Source organism: Girardinichthys multiradiatus, chromosome 18 (genome assembly GCF_021462225.1).
Source record: "Girardinichthys multiradiatus isolate DD_20200921_A chromosome 18, DD_fGirMul_XY1, whole genome shotgun sequence".
Taxonomy (NCBI): domain Eukaryota; kingdom Metazoa; phylum Chordata; class Actinopteri; order Cyprinodontiformes; family Goodeidae; genus Girardinichthys; species Girardinichthys multiradiatus.
The window spans coordinates 43,237,816-43,255,408 of record NC_061810.1 but is presented as its reverse complement, the minus strand read 5'-3'; the positions used below and the strand labels follow the sequence as shown (position 1 = coordinate 43,255,408).

At 38.3% G+C, this 17,593-nt stretch overlaps 1 protein-coding gene across 4 annotated transcripts in view; it reads left to right on the top strand.

Moving 5' to 3' along the window:
- The window catches only part of cntn5 (contactin 5), a 223,615-nt gene that overhangs the window by 117,054 nt on the left and 88,968 nt on the right, over positions 1-17,593 (top strand). For all 4 annotated transcript variants that reach the window (XM_047392397.1, XM_047392396.1, XM_047392398.1 and 1 more), the window contains one exon: positions 4,853-4,948. In XM_047392397.1, the coding sequence (XP_047248353.1) occupies positions 4,853-4,948 (96 nt within the window). The remainder of the gene's footprint in view (positions 1-4,852; positions 4,949-17,593) is intronic.

Here is a 17,593-nt window from a genome sequence, read left to right as displayed (position 1 = left end):
CAGCTAAACTTACAATAAAAAACTACATCAACCACATGTCTAAACTATCTTTTTAGGTAATGGCCAATAAAATCCTAGTTCATACCTGTTTAATATGACTTCTGTTTCTGAAGCTCCATGCTGATCTTCCCTATGTCGAGGCGATTCCAAACACGATTCCTTCATGTGATGTAGGATGTAATGTAATTCTCCATCTGTGAACAGCTTCCCCCTCCTTACAGTCTCATGGGCTGCCACAAAACTAGTAACTATAGTTGAGTTTGGTGAGTCGGTCCTCTTCTTGAAAGTATGTTTGCCCTGCTCAACTTGCCATAGTAGTTTCTAAATAGCTCTCTTCCGCTTATCTTAAGTTAGGGACTGTTCAGAAAAATGCTGAGTGCTTGTTTTGAAAATGTCTTAACGCTACTTTCTTTATTATTTGCTAATTTCTCGCCACATATCACGCACACAAGTAAGCCAGCATCAGTGGCAGTGAAGGCAAAGACATTTGTACATGCAGAATTAAATTCTCTGCTTCCTTCTGAGATTTTTCTTTTTTGAGATGTATTCAGGGTTAGCTTACCACAGGGGTCGCAACCTCAAGAAGCCACCTGCAGGATAAGGCGAGGGCTATAGACGTTGATGTGAGGTATATTTTGATTGACAGTTTATAAAAACCTTTTAAAATTGTATCACCTTGAACTCCAACATCCTACTAATCAAAATAATAATATATATACACATGTATGTAAATAAATATTTAATTAATAAATAAATATTTTTTTGTATAAATTTTTTTTTTTCTTTTGTCAAAGCCAAATGAGCCACAAAAACGACCTTGAAGAGTCACATGTGGCTCTGGAGCCGACCCCTGGACTAGATCTACAAAAACACAATGCCGTTACCTCTGACATTATCTGTACTTCTCTATCAACATCCTCAAAGCAAATATTGCATATATTGTAGTACTTTTTCTTGGCATGAAACCATACAGCTGCTCACAGATACACACTTCTGACCTTAGTCTAGCCCCCACTACAACTGCTCTTTTCTATAACTTCATTGTATGACTCATCAACTTTATTCATCTGAAGTTGCCACAACTCTGCATGTATCGTTTTTCTGGAATTGATGCCAACACACCTTTCCCTCATTCCTCAGACATCTTTTCGTTCTCTAAGATTGTATTGAATAGCCAAGTCAAATTTTCTACCTTTGTCTCTTCTAGACACACTCCCATACTCTCCATACCTCCATAGGTATCTCATCAGGACCAGCTACCTTGGCACTCGTCATCCTTTTCAATGCTTTGCTTACTAATCTTTGCTACTTCCTGATCCACAATGGTCACTTCTTCTGTTTTTTGTCTATTCTCATTTTTCTCAATCATCAACTCAAAGTACTCATTCCATGTTCTCATCATACTTGTTGCATCTGTAAGTACATTTCCATCTCGATCCTTCATCACCCCAACTCGCTGAACATCTTTTTCATCTCTGTCTCTGTGCCTCGCCAACCTGTATAAATCCTTCTCTCCCTTCTTAGGGTCCAACCTATCATACAAGTCACTATATGCCCTTTGTTTGGCCTGAAGTACCTTTACCTTAATTTTATGCTGAGTCTTCATGTACTCCTAGCGATGCTCAGCAGTCCTCACAGTGTCCCACATCTTCTGAGCTGATCTGTTTCTCTGTACGCACTCCTGTACTTTCTTTTTACACCACCAAGTCTCCTTGGTCCAACCGTCCTTTCCCAAGATTTACCAAGTACTCTCCTACCTGTCTCCTTGATATCATTAGCTGTAGTTGTCCAGTTATCTGAAACACCTACTGGCCATCAGAGCCTGTCTTAACTCCTCCCTGAAAGCCACACATTTCTCTTCCTATTTCAGCTCCCACCACTCAATCATCCGCTTTGCCTTTGTCCTCTTTATATTCCTCACCATCAGAATCATTCTACACACCACTATCCTGACCTTCTGGCAACACTCACCTACCACTACCTTGCAGTCACTGAGTTCCTTCAGATTACTTCATCTACACAAGATGTAATCCACCTGTGTGCTTCATGACGCTCTTGTAAGCCATTCCTTTGACTGAGTCAAAGGAATGACCCCAAACCAGGATCTCATCCCCCCTTTCCAGGCCCAAGGTTTTTCCTCTGCTACAGCCCAGGCCGCGGCACACTTGGCCTCACAGTACCCGTCAGCCGCCTCAGGAGTCCCACAAGCCAACCACAGCCCATAGGATTCCTTCTTCAGCTTGACAGCATCCCTTACTGCCGGTGTCCACCACCGGATTTGGGAATTACCGCCGCGACAGGCACCGCAGACTTTAGGGCCACTACTACGGGCAGCAGCATCAACAATAGACGTGGAGAACATGGTCCACTCTGACTCTATGTCTCCAACCACCCCTGGAATCTGGTCAAAGCTCTTCCGGAAGTGGGAGTTGAATGCATTCCTGGCTGCCAGCTCCGCCAGCAGAATAAAGGAAACCCCGGGAGGGGCACTATGCAGCAGCCCTGACAGGGACGGCAAGAAGGCCGGGCACTCCTCACTACCGCTCGGCCTATAGGCCAAAACGACGGTCAGAGACCTGTCCCCGACCCGAAGGCCCAGGGATGCGATCCTGTCATCCACTGGGGTAAACCCCAACACAAGACCGCGGAGCTGGGGGCAACAAGCAAACCCAACCCAGCTCACCGCCTCTCCCCATGGGCCACTCCAGAGTAGAAGAGAGTCCAGCCTCTCTCGAGGAGTTGGTTTCCAGAGCCCACTCTGTGCATGGAGGTGAGCCCGAGGTGAGCCCGACTATTTTTAGTTGATATCTCTCGACTTCCCTCACAAGCTCAGTCTCCTTCCCCCCCAGCGAGGTGACAATCCACCTCCCTAGAGAAATGTCAGTGGTCTATTGTGAAACACAATGGACCAATGTCAGCAGATGACATGGCTCTCCAACTCATCTCTGACTGTGGAAGCTTCACACTGGACCTTGTAGCCCATGTCCTGGAAAAATGTATGTGTGGTGGGTCTGACAGCGCTCACACCAACTACAGTCTACACTTCTTAATGTTCTTGAACCCCTGTGGGCTTTTTCCTCAAAATTCTCTCAAGGCTGCTGTTATCGCTATTGGTCATGTACCTCTTTCTACTCCACTTCCACTATACTTTACATTAATATGCTTAAATACAGCACTCTGAACAGGCTCCTGTTCAGCCTTTTGTGGTTAATCATTTTGTAAGACATAATATAGCCTTGGCATAACATTTCTGTATTATAAATAATTTTTAATGGTCTTATGTAAACATTTCAGATGAACGTAATGTTAGGGTTTCATTGGCTTTATACCATAACCATTGAAAAAGATTGATAGGAATAGGTGTTGGAAATATATCGCTGTATAACAAATCTATGTAAAAGGTTTCAGTTTTTGAATTCAAGAAATAAGTTTACTGTTTAATGATATTTATTAACATTTACCCTTTTATGTTGTTTTTGTCATGTTTCTATTATAGTTCTATACTTTTTTTTAGAGTTTACGTTAACCTTTGGTGTCACTGGTTTTTCTGTATCATTCAGCTTACTTCTTTGTATCGACTCAGTGGAATGACATTCATTATGAATACAGGTTGAGCTGAAACATTGAAAAAAGATACATGTGAGACGAGTACATTAAATTAAATCCAACCCATTGCTGTGTGGAACACCTTAAAATGAAGTCAACGAACCATTATTACTAAATGTGCAGGAAATGCAACTTTCACAAGTCATTGAGGAATAATTGCCCAACAGCTCAGCTATTATGGGCAAAGTTATGGAACAAAAGTGGTTTAGACATAAAGACCAACCCCGGATCATAAGCTTGTTAATTTATTTCAATAATTCTGCAACCACATAAATGGAACTATTTATGTGCACTGCAGTACTGAAATGATGGTACATTTATTGGAAATATGCTGTAGAATGGCCATGAAGGCCCTAAAGTTGCTTGCTGAACGGGCATATACAAACTGACTTTGCCTGCTGTTAAAATTTAACATAATCAATTTTTGCCACCTTTTAACTGTAACCTTGTTAAAGCTCTTTTTGTTGAGGTTCTTCATTGGATTGAATCCAAACTCAAAATAGCCAGAATTGTTTAATTGACTGATTAAAAATTAAAACTAATCAGTATCTATTTTTATTGTAAATTAAGGGGCTGAGTTAATTGTTTAGTCATTTCTAAATTGGAAACTCCAAGCAATTGTTCCAGGATTATTTGTAGATATTTCACTGAAAGATTTGAAACCAGCTTTACTGGTCCATTGGAGTGCTCATAAAATCATTTCATGGCTTCCTGAAGAAACAACAAACATGCTACGATGGAGTTTTGACAAAAATTCAATCTGGAAGACTCACCCCCTCCTCTGCTCCATCCAATGACTCCACCATGCGTCCCCGCTCCAACCAGTCAGCATCGAGTCCGCATTTCCTCTTTAGCCAGTCACCGTCCAGGGCTCCGCTTTAAAGATCTTCATTCACAGAGTTCCTCGCTCTTGAAGCTGAGCTGCAACCCTCCTCCTGCCCATCTTCACCATCTGGCTTCCTAGCTCCTCCCGATTCCCTATCTCGTCAGGCCTCCACTCCACCACCAGTCGGATCCCAAGGGGGAAAGACATCTCTAATTTTAATTCTAAATTGTTCATTCAAGCTCATGTCATTCTCAGCATTCGTAACTTCCTCCGGGGTCCAAGTGCCAAAGAAATAAATATCTGTAGATAAACTTCTCTAATCGCCACCTGTGTGTCTTCTTATTGTGAGACTTACAGGATTGAATTTGCAATTGTCTGAAAATATGTCATAATTTGGTGTTGCTAATATTTTTGTTTTAGACCTTGGTGCTTTCAGTACGAGGACCAGGGGTGGCGTGTCTGTGCGTGAAGGCCAAGGCGTGGTGCTCATGTGTAGCCCTCCTCCTCATTCACCAGGTAAGAGGTTTTTGCAAAGTTCCAACATAAATAACTGCCCTCTTTTTTTAAGCAGTCATTGTGATGATGATGAACTCTGATAATTTCTGGCAGTACAATGCCAGAACACAGATTCAGAGTTTATGCTTTCTGGATCATTAGAAATATAGTGAAATGTTAAATACAGTAGCGAATTATTTGAAATAGACAAATAACACATCTTGAACCTTTCTGCCCACTGTTGACTTGCAGGTTTTCTATTCGTCAGCAACATTTCACCCATTGCTTATGATAGAACTGTTTGCAAAGCCCTTTTCAAAAGCAAATTTGACAAAATTTGTTTTAAAATATATACGAATATTATCTGACAAATTAGACTGTAGGGGTTTTAAATCGAATCTTAATCCACATACAATCTCGGTAAAGAATTTTGTCTCTCTCTACTAATGGAATATGTTGTGCAAAACTTACCCCAAAAATTACCCCTTATGCAAAAGTACATACATTTCTGTTTATCTGTCAACAGTTACAGCTGTGATAAAAATTATATAAAAATCTAACTTTGTGCACAGTGTTATGAGGGAATAGGGGCATGATTGAAATATTGATTTTCTGCCGTCTTTAGTTTATTGTAGCCTTGCTGCTGTAAACTATAATTGATCCAGGTATCAGTCACAGCGACATAGTGTTAAACATTCATGTTGCGCTGCATTAAGTGGACCCATGGATCAAAATACTCATCCAGGAACTCGCACCTCAAAACAGTAATTTTGGAGATACAAACAAACTCAGCAGAGCACAGTGACTCATCAGTGACGTTCTTTGTTTCAGTTCAACAAAGCTAAAAATACATCTTAATGCCAAACGATTACATATACAGCCTTCCAGCTGATACTACTTTTTACAGCTTTGTTTCACACAAATGCTGCCATCAATGCTCCCAACAGCAATGTGGCGTCAGCAGATTTTGATCTGTAAGATCACACATCTTACACATACACAAATAAAAGTGCACAATGGGATTACATTAGTTTGTGTATATCACATATATGTGACTTGGAGGGAAGATGACAAGTTTTCAAATTTCTGCAAATAAAAACCTAAAAGTGCGACAAACATGTATTCAATGGCTTTTAATCCTTTATCCCTAAATACTTTTTATACGTGCCCAATTGCCTTTATAAGTCACTTCATTAGTGAATAGAGACCATCTGTGTGTAATTCAATCTCAGTATAAATCCAGCTGTTCTTTGAAGGCCTCAGAGACTCAAGAACATCAATAAACAAACTGTTTCATTAAGACTAGGGAATACATCAGACATGGCAGATATAGTTATGGGGAAGATTAACTTTCCTTTGGTGTTGGGGTCACCACTGATCTCTTTCAGTTTTTGAATACATAAAAGTACCATATATATTTTGTTTATCGCATCAAGGTTTTTTGACTTTCTCAGGAACCTCAGTATTAACCAAATAAAGCCAAAATATCCAACTTCAATTTATTTTAAAATACTCCTGTAAAAATTCTGCCCTTTGTTGTGTTGGGGTCAGTTTTGACCCCGTTACTATAAATGACAAAAAAATAGTACTTTTGCCCAAACTGAAACAATTTTACCTCACTAACACTGTTAGTCATCATCCCACTGACAGCCAACTCTTTTCCCAAACCTGAGTCCTACTTTAGGGCTTCTTTTTTCACCTGTAAACTAAAGAATATGCCCAGATATGCTTGATATGCAAACAAAATTGAGTTTAGAGTTGTTCATTTTGACATTTACTTTTCTTTTTACGTTTCTTCCTGTTAAAATTGAGTTTTTCCTCTCCACTGTCGCTACATGCATGCTCAGTATGACGGATTGCTGCAAAGTCGCTACATGCTCATGCAGGAGGAGTGAATGCTGCAAGTCACTAACTGGATGCAATCTGCTGGGTTTCCTTAGATAAACCCAGTTATTTGAATAAATAACTCAATCTGACTGCACTGTTCAATGGTTAGGATTAATTGGAATGTATGTACCTGACTTTGTGAAGTGCCTTTAGACAACATGTGTTGTAAATTGGCGCTATATAAATAAAACTGAATTGAATTGAATAATTCACATCTCCATCCAACAAGGAACATTGAGATGTACACGGTAGGGCAGCTGCTGTAAATGTGATCAAAATGACCCCTGGGGTCACAAGATTCGCTGTGACAAGAAAAAGCGACATCAAGAAATGTTATGATTTGTTCATGCCATTGTCACTGAACAAGGTTATAATCGCAAAGACAAACCTAGAAGGACAAAAAGTCCATGGTGAAAAATGCATTGATTTTGATGAGGATGACTTGGATTCCTGCATTGGTATTCTTCTTCTTGCTGGAGTGAACAGATCCAGGGGTGAGGCCACTGAAAGCCTCTCGGACGCATTGTCTGACAGAAATGTTTTCAGAGCAACAATGTCACTTCAGACCTTTCAAATGATCTCAAGGACCCTCAGATTTGATAACAGAGACACTCGAGTCAAATCTGACAAGCTTGCTCCCATCCACGATGTTTGGGTGAGATGGATGAAACTTCTCCTAGTGATGTTCAACACCGGGCCAGGGGTGACAATTGATGAACGTTTTGTCCCTTTTCGTGGAAAATGCCTCTTCTGCCAATACATGCAAAGTAAGCCAGGCAAATATGGCATAAAAAATCTGGGCCGTCTGTAATGCAAATCTAACTATCTAATGGGTCAATACATACAATAAATGCAATCAATGGATGTGTTCTAATACTCCTCAGTAACAGTCAGATAACATAATAACCAGTTATTAATTTATGAGATTCTCTTGAGGTTCTCTTGAGATTCAGAGAGTACTGTTCAATCCATCCTCTGAAAATGGAAAGTGTATCACAACTCCACACTTACCAAGCCGTCCACCTTAATTTGTGGGCTGGATAATGTTGTGGAATTTTCTTATCAAAGTGGGTAGAAGTTGACTCATAACAAGAGAAAATCCGGACTTTGTCTTATAAGTTTTATTCAAAGGCATTCAGCGTTTGAAGACCCTGACACTGAGGTTAGTCAGTGAAACAGAGCCCCGATCAACATTTACACACAGTATTTATACCAGAACATGACTGTGTTATCTCAACTTCCAAGAGTCTGTGCTTTATGACCCAAACCCTTCTTGAGTTCAAAGGTGACAAGGTTATCTAGGAACAGACCTAACTGCCCTTCCTGACATCATCCTAAATAATGGGTCTTAACCATTAAACTCTCCAGCATTGGAATTTAGAGTCCATCTGCTCTAAAAACAGAACACTTAACAAAACACAGAGGTCAGAGGTGAGGGGTAGATGGAAAATCACCTGTGGGTGATAAAACACAGACTCAAATGTGAGAGGTGAAGGGAATGTCAGAGCACTTTAAAAGAATTTTCCATTACACTCCTTTCTTCTGATTACAAGATAATCACAAAACTAAAAGAAAATTCTACAAAAGCATCACCCAAAGCTTATAATCCAAGGAAATAAGGTGTGCTTTCCTCCTGAGCAATACAAATATCTGGATCTTTAATTGGATTTCTATTACCCCGAAATCTAGAAAGAGTTCCTGTAGACGCACACGTTAAATTAGTCTCACTAGAAAATTTACTAACATTTCTGCTTGTCTGTACAGCATAATTCCTCACCCAAGGAAAAATGACCTCCACCAACCGGTTATCTGGAAAGAAAGTAGCTAGAGTATAAGCAGTATCAATAGGAACTGGTACCAAAAATGGTTGATCATTAATAGCATGTGGAATCAAACAACAAACATAGCAACTATCATTTCTTATCTTCCTCACGGTTTGATGCATCAGTTGCCACCAGACATTATCAGTATGATCATAGTAGTCAGAAAAGTGATGGATCTCTCTTCGAATCCGCTGATGAGTATTATTAGCACAATTCCTCAAATTAGCCCTACATTGTCTTTGCTGTACCTTTTCCCAAATGAACACAAGAGTTATAAAAATACTTGAAATACCAATCATTAGCATCAGAACAGACCATCTTCCATTTAACTGCATCGTGACCTTGAAGTGGAATGTCCTTTCTTCTGGTACTGAAAGCAAACAGTTTTTTCTCAAAGAAAACAAATTATAAACAACTTTAAAAAAAACAAAAATCCTGCTGTCTCTCCTGAGTGGCTTCAAGCTGCCCTGTTACCAGTCTGGTACAGGTGGGCGGTCGTAGGAAGCTCCTCTAGAAATATGTTTAGAAACAGGAACTCTAACCTGCTTAAGAAATTAAGGAGAATAAGCATCGTGGCGCATATTTGACTGTCTCTCTGTTGCAGGCGTCACCAGTTCATCCAGAGAAAGGTTATGTGCAAATGTGTAGAGGTCTTCCCTGTATGTTTCCTATGTGTCTCTCACTGTGGTGTGTGTGCAGTGAGGCAAATGACCTTATGACTTCTAACTTTCAGGCAATGCGATGGCCTTAAGTAGATTCTGAAATAACGTTGCACTGCCCAAGGGATTATTGTGCCCTTGTAAGAACAGTGTTCTTCAACCACCTGTTCAATCACTCGCCAGTGATCAGCTTACAGTTCTTTATCTTGTGGTGGTCCGCTGTCCTCACACCTTTCAGGCTGTGGATGATCCAGTTGGAAGATGACTTGCGTCCTGGAAGCCAGATGAAGCTGGAGGAGCTGGAGCTTTCCTGCAGCTTTCCTGGGTGTCTAGTAGGATCTGATATGGGCCATTCCAGCACCTGGACTTCCTGTGTTTTCTCCTAGATTCTCTGACCAGAATCCAGTCGCCAGGAATAAAGACTGGAGGGTGGAAGTGGCTGTTTCTGGTAATGCAGCCTTCACCGTCTGTGAAACTTGAGAAAACACAGTGGACAGGTTTTGACAGTAAAACAACATCCTATCTTCACACAAAGATGTGGAAGAAAATTATCTTGGCAATATCCCCATGTCCAAATTAGGAGACCTGCCACACAGCATTTCAAAAGGACTGAGATTTGCCTGTGTCCTTTGTCTCAATCTCATATAAGTGAGAACAATAGGTAGAACCTTGACAACACTTGGCTAATTTTCAATTCAAAGTCCCATTCTCAAACCTAAGTGCTTAACTACATGAACTTCATCAAAACATCCAACAAAATCCAAATAATTGATCTTCTGACTTCACCTGATATACTAGCAGTAACCATCAGCTAAATATTCTGAATATCAAATATGTGACATAATGTTTGAGGAAGGTCTGATTACAGGTCAACATTTCATAGTTTCAGAATACCCAAAAAGAATTTCAAAAATGGTCTAATCTATGGAGATGTAAAATTTCACAAAAGAATCAACACCATAATTTCAGAGAGGTTTTCATAATGTGGTCTTAGGGAGCTATGCACCATTTATATAACAAAGTACAACGTCTCTCTCGCATTGTCACTAAGTCCTCACTGGAGGTCTGAGCTACCCTTTTTCCATGAGTGCTAAAACTTTTGGAACCCCATGTTGCTTTATTCTGACATTCCCCTCTTCTGGCGCAGGGTCCAACCCATGCGACAATTCAGCAAAATGTTTGTACAAAAATGTTCTAGTAACCAAGATCACATTAGATAGAACCAAAGAAATGAATTCTGACATAACTATGTGTCACTATGAATTTAAGAAAAGCAACATAAAGAAAATCCAGATGTTTTTAACTGCAACTCAGTTCCATCAACAACTAAACACAAACTTTAGTTATTCACGTCATCAATGTCTCACTTAGAAATTAGTCACACATCATCCTAATTTGTCTTGTACAAAGATGAGTATTAGATTAATGGACATCTAATGAAATTCAGATGCATAAACCCTACAAATTGAATCAAATAAATAATTCCCAAGTATAAAGGCATGACTCTGATTCTTTATCAAAAATATATTCCTTACTTTTGCATATCTTGAACTGTCAGCTAGCTTAATGGAACCAGGGAAACTTTCAATCTAATAAATCACCAATGATTCTGCATGCAAAACTAATTCTTCAAACTAGTTTAAACTATTTCATTAACCTTTTAATAATAAAACACATAAATCTAAAAGTCATGCTACATCCTTAATTATTATACAAAAAAAAACATGTTATTAAGGCAACAATCACTACAAACATGTTGATTCTATTGTCTCTTAAACAGTGTTAAAACTCAGGAAGGGAGGTGCTGAGCGTTACCATGACAACAAAGGCATGAACCAACCTAGTAGGTGGGCGGAGTCAGGCAGAACTAACCTCTGATTGACAGCCTATGGGCGGGACCCACAGTTTCTTCATCCCATCCCACATTAGTGTAACTTAAACTGCAAAGCTATTAACATGCACCTACCTCAGAAACAAGCTGCTTATTAACTCTCCTGAAAACTCAAAGTTTTAATCAATCTGGGATTTAGAAACATTATTCTAAACATGGATTATTGTTTCATGCAACATATAATCAAACATTCATACCAACAAAACAAAGACAAAACATCAGAGACAGACAAATGGCCAAATTTGAAGCTTCAAGAATTCAAAGAAATTTTTAACAATCTCTTTTCAGAATATGTTTTCTCAACCATATCTTTTAATGCTATAATTGATCAATGTTGTTATGACAATCTTCAGGATTGTTTTTTTTAAAATCAGTGCACATAGTCCAGAAAATCTCAAAGTATTTAGAAGCACAGCAACAGTTTTCTCTTAAATTAATCCAAATTTACTGATGCTGAAACCTTTTGCTAATTCTTTGTACTGGAACTCTGTAATAATAACTACAATCCTGAGAGTTATTGTTACAATTCTCTTTTTGTTTGGCTCAATTTGATCGCAGCTGCATTGCAGAATTTCAAGTTAAATGCAAATAAGTATTTTTTATTTAATTCAATTCAAATTCAAAGATACTTTATTGATCCCCGAGGGGAAATTAGAAAAGTCAGCATTGACATTTTTATGGTATACCCAAACTAAACAAAACTGCAGTGTTTGACTTAATCAGAAATTAAGATAAGAAGCTTGTCTCCAAACTGGACTTTTCCCCACATAATGTTTCAAAAAAGAACAAACATCATTTTCTTTAATTTGGCTATTTAAATTTTGAGAGTTGGGGAGAAACTTATTACTAGAACCCCTCTTTTACAATCCAAATGGTGATAAATGTTCCAATATTTTATCTCTTAGTAATCTGAAATCACCTTGTGTACCTTTGTACTCATATGTATTCCTTTAATCTTTAAACCCTAAGAAATCAAACAAGGAGACTTGAGTTTGAGCCGACCATCCTCTTACTGTTAAGAGGGCCTTTATTTCTTTTATTTTCCTAAAATAAAGAATTTTACTTGTCTTGATTCTGTTATAAAAATCCTAACCTTGGTTCCAAAACTAAACTCTTCAACCCCAATCTGTGTCCCCAGAGTAGAATTTTTGAGTATTATTGCATTTCAAAGTCACCAAAATGACTGGAACTCATCATTGACTTAGATCTATTCTAATAGGTAATCGGTCTACCTTTAATTAAGTCTTATAATTTCATGGACCCAAAATCTATGGCTTACAGGCTTCAGGAGTCCAGGAACCACAAGTTGAGTACTACTGCATTGAACAATGGTGTTAACTTTCTGCAGAGATTGAAGGATTGGCTAAATATATTATTTCTGCTTGGACAATAATCAGATTTAAAATTATTAGTTCACAGCTCCTAATTTACCTCAGATCATATTTGCTTCTAACACAGTTCATAAGAAGCTTCAGACAAACATTATGCTAAAAAGCCAAAAACAAAACAAAAACCAGATCTGTTTTAAAATAAAGAAAAAGCATGCTTAAAAACTTGGTACTGTGGTGGAAAATAACTCCACGGTTCTGAAGGCCTTTTCATGCAGAGTCTTTTAGGAAGCAGTTTAATTTTTGTGTGGTACCACTGTCCAATCAAATTCTTTCTAAATAACCCAATTTTTTCATACTCATTTTAAAGGTTTGTTTTACCAAGGGAAATATGTTTAACAAAACCAATTACTCTCAAAAGTTTTAAAAGTTTTTAGCTGGTGATATCTTAGAAAACAACAAGTGTTTTAATATTTCTGTGCAACACAGAACTGATCAGGTGTCCTTTCCTTCTCCAAAGGGAGAAAAAAGAACCTGCAGAACCAAACCTTTCATAGTTTTTTGTCAGGACCTGATATAAGGTACAGTGTAAATCAACACGCTGCATGAATCAGAAGAGGGAAGAAAAACCTAATATAACCTCTTCCCAGCAGCTGCTGTGAAAAACAATGAATTTGTACTTTCCATAAGCGTCAGTTAACACTTGCGGACAAAAACTGCACCAAACTGTAAATACTGTGTCAGAAACTGTATGAAGACCATCTGCAGTAGAACTAAGCCTGTTTTAATGAGGTCTCTACCCATTAGATTTATGGGATACAAACTCTGACAACAGAAAATAATACCTGAAGGAGAAGCCCATTAGGTTTTACGCATGCGCTGGGTTTTAAAAATGCTCCTTCATGAGATCTGTCCTGAGAATAACATAGAAACACATGGTTACTGCTGAGTTTTGGAGATGTTGTAACTTCCTCTGCATTTTCATAACTTTTAATAACTAGAATAATTGACCCTGAATATTCCACAACGAAAGAGAACTTGCTTCTCTAAAATAATTAACTGGGAAGTATCAAATGAGTTAAGTTATCACCTTTTTAAAGATACTTTTCTAACCCTAAAATAATATTTTAACCCGCTATATCTGTCAACGTCAAGCAAGCGTGTCACATGAGCAGCGGTTAATAAGCGTTCTTCATTGCAGAAAATAGGAAAAGATTTATGCAAATGTGTGTGTGTTTGTACATTACCCCCATCAGTTTCTAAATCGCTCCAGAGTCAGACTGTCATGGCACACAGTTGTCTATCAGTCCAAAAAAACAACCAGGCCCTTCCCAGGTCTGTTGGTGAGACATTCAATCATTCTTTGTCCACTTTAACTTCTCCAGGAGGGAGAAAGAAGAAACTTTGCTCCGGTTTCTCTTCTGCCCGCATAAGATGCTTTCAATATAAATCCAGTGTATCGCTCTTCTGGCTCTTGCAAACAGCATGGATTGTTGTCCATCTCAGAGGGTCCAGACTTCTTCTGAGTTTTGTTTTTGTTTTTTGTAGAAACTCACACTGCGATTTTCAACATGCAGGAAGGCAGATCTCTCTCTTTCAGGCCTTGCTGGAGAAGCGTCTCTGGTGGAGTAGCCTTGGAGAAGGGCAGGTTTCTAAAATCCAGACTCAAAAACGCAGATGTTGAACTTAAATCCCATATATGTGTGTATTTGTGTGTGAGAGAGGCAGAAGAAAAGTTTAGTATAGGTTCAAATTTTGTACAAATACATATTATCAGTCAGTCAGTCAGTTGTCCCCCTGCCTGTCACTTCCTTCCACAACATGAACTATACTCCTTTCTAAAACAACTTTATTTTCGCATCTCTAATGTCCTTTTTCAATTTTACCTTCTTTACCGACTGATCGCAATATTTAAGACAACCGAAACTTCCTTCAGGAAAGTTTTAACTCTTTAACCCCTTAATTGATGCACTCTGTGCTTTTTAATCTTTTCTTGTTTTTTTTTTTTTATTTTTCCATCAACTGTTTTACTTGAAACTTTTTAAACTATTTTACTTATTTACACTCAAACTTCCACGCTGTGAAAAACCAAACTTATCTTCCAAATTAAAGCACATTTAACACAATCATCCCCACTTTTTCCTTTCATTATTTTATAAATCAGAGTCTGAAGAAGGAGACACCCCTGATGCCTCAAGGTTCCGGAACCATTTTTTTTTACCCGTTCAGCGGCACGTCTGCCCACTGGCTTTTCTCCTTTATGAGGTGTAGAAAATTGCTAAAAACCACCCGCAAAACCCTGTGTTTTGCTTTATCTTATTGTTACCAATAAGAACCTCCCTGCAATTCCTTTTGCAGGGTAACCGGGCCCTCAGCTGATGTCCTCCCTCTCGCAACTCTGGAACCTAATTAATTAGTTAGGAGATGATGGTTAATGTGTAATAAAAATAATAATATACATTATATCATTCAGAGCAACTTCTTACCCAGATATATTTGAAGACAAATTGTTCGGATCTAATCAGCCAGAAGCCGCAGGCGGACATGAGGACTCCACTACCGTAAAATGGAAGTGGACTGAGGACAACGTCTCCAGGCTGGCCAGGCGTCCGTGTCCCATCCTGCGGTCTCCTCTGGCACGTTAGATCCTGTTCGTGACGCTAAAATTGTTGTGGAATTTTCTTATCAAAGTGGGTAGAAGTTGACTCATAACAAGAGAAAATCCGGACTTTGTCTTATAAGTTTTATTCAAAGGCATTCAGCGTTTGAAGACCCTGACACTGAGGTTAGTCAGTGAAACAGAGCCCCGATCAACATTTACACACAGTATTTATACCAGAACATGACTGTGTTATCTCAACTTCCAAGAGTCTGTGCTTTATGACCCAAACCCTTCTTGAGTTCAAAGGTGACAAGGTTATCTAGGAACAGACCTAACTGCCCTTCCTGACATCATCCTAAATAATGGGTCTTAACCATTAAACTCTCCAGCATTGGAATTTAGAGTCCATCTGCTCTAAAAACAGAACACTTAACAAAACACAGAGGTCAGAGGTGAGGGGTAGATGGAAAATCACCTGTGGGTGATAAAACACAGACTCAAATGTGAGAGGTGAAGGGAATGTCAGAGCACTTTAAAAGAATTTTCCATTACAATAAGCAGAGCATTACTCAGAGAAGCAGCCAAGAGCTCCATGGTAACTTTGGTAGAGCTGCAGAGATCTACAGATGAGTTGGAATAATCTGTTGATATTTGTTGTTCTGTGCTCCACAAGTCTGACCTTTATGGAAGAGTGGATAGAAGGAAACCAATGTTGAAGAAAAGTCATAACAGTTAGAAAAGCAAATGTGTCGAGAACAGTGCTATGGTTAGATGAGACCGCGATAAAACGTTTTGGCCTGCATGCAGGCGGCTTGTGTGATGAAGGACTAACATTCTGAGAACACCATCCACACCCTGAAACAAAACAGTGGTACAGGATCACACTGTGGGATGTTTTACTCAGCCAGGATTAAGAAGCTGGTAACAGTTGATAAGATGGACTACAGCTACAGTGAAATGGTTTAGATCAAAGCATGCTCGTGGGTTAGAATGACCTTGACCAAAATCTAATAAAGAATATGTGGCAAGAGTTGAAAATGTTAATTTAAAGACATCCCCCATCCAATTTTATTGAGCTTAAGCTATATTGTAAGGAGGAATTGGTAAAAATTTCTAAATAGGCATTGCTGAAGGACACATACCACAGAAGGGTTGCTGACTTATTGAATACAGTGCAACAAAACGTCTGAGTTTTATTTGTGAAAGATTTTATTAATCATTTATCATTTTCCTTCCACTTCACAATGATGTGCTTGTGAATTGAGATCAAATACATGAAGTTTGTAAAATGACAAAATGCCTAAATGTTTTGGAGGTATAAATACTTTTGCGAGGTAGTGTATGTCATCTTATATAAAAGCATTTTAGACTTCATGTTTAGCATATTCTTATTTGAAGACAATAATAAGAAAGAAAGAAAGAACATTTTTAAATGACTTTCATCTTATTTACATAAAATGATGATCTGCTAGAAATTTGTTCTTCTTTCATAGAGTCAGTCACTCCAAGCAGCTGGTCTTTTCTTTAATGCTCTAAATAATAATACAAATTACAGAAGAAAAAATACTCAAACAAAATAAATTGATTTTTTAAAAGGATAACAACTTTGAATTTACCACTTTGATAAATGTTATTGTGAGACAGAGCATGTCACAAGTGGAATTTATATCAGAGATAGTTTAAACTGTTTGGGTTAAATTGGTTGTGGGAAGATTCAAAGACATTCAAACCTACTCAAATTCAAATAGATCTCCACTGGCAATCACTGAGTTGTGAAATGTTTATGTCCCTTTTCTTGGCTCAGAACAGTTTTAACGTTTCTCTTTAGCAAATACTGTTTCATGTTTATAGAGAAGAAAAATTACATTTTACGGAAAAATACCAAACCTGTAATGTCTTTGTGGCAAAAATTATTTAGTATTTTTGGAAAAAAATATATACATACAGATGATGACAATGATCTCTGAAAATATTTTTTCTATAATTAAGCCACTAATAGACTAAATAGTACCAGATAAAAAAGCAGAAACATCAAAACTTCAACAAAACAGACTATAGATTATAGTAATACAAACTGTCAATTACACAGGAAACATACAAAGTAATTAAACATTGTGTTTATCTCTCGATATCGTCTTGCTAACCAATTCATACCCCGTTTTTTTGCATGTTTTTCAACAAGAAACATAAATGTATTTTTGTGATTTTATATGATGGAACAACACAAAGAATTACATAACATGGAAGGAAAAGGCAGCACACAAACTTTGTCTGACACTCCAAAATAAAAACCAGGGCAACTAACCCACCCAACTAGTTAACAGTGTCCACCTGGGGCTAATTTAACCTGAGTCTGAAAGCAGCAGTTCTGTAAAGGTTTCAGAGATTGTTTAGAAAATATTAAAGTCAGCGATGTGGAAAAGAACCTGCTGACCCCAAGAGTATTTGTCATGCACTCCACAAAACTGACCACAAT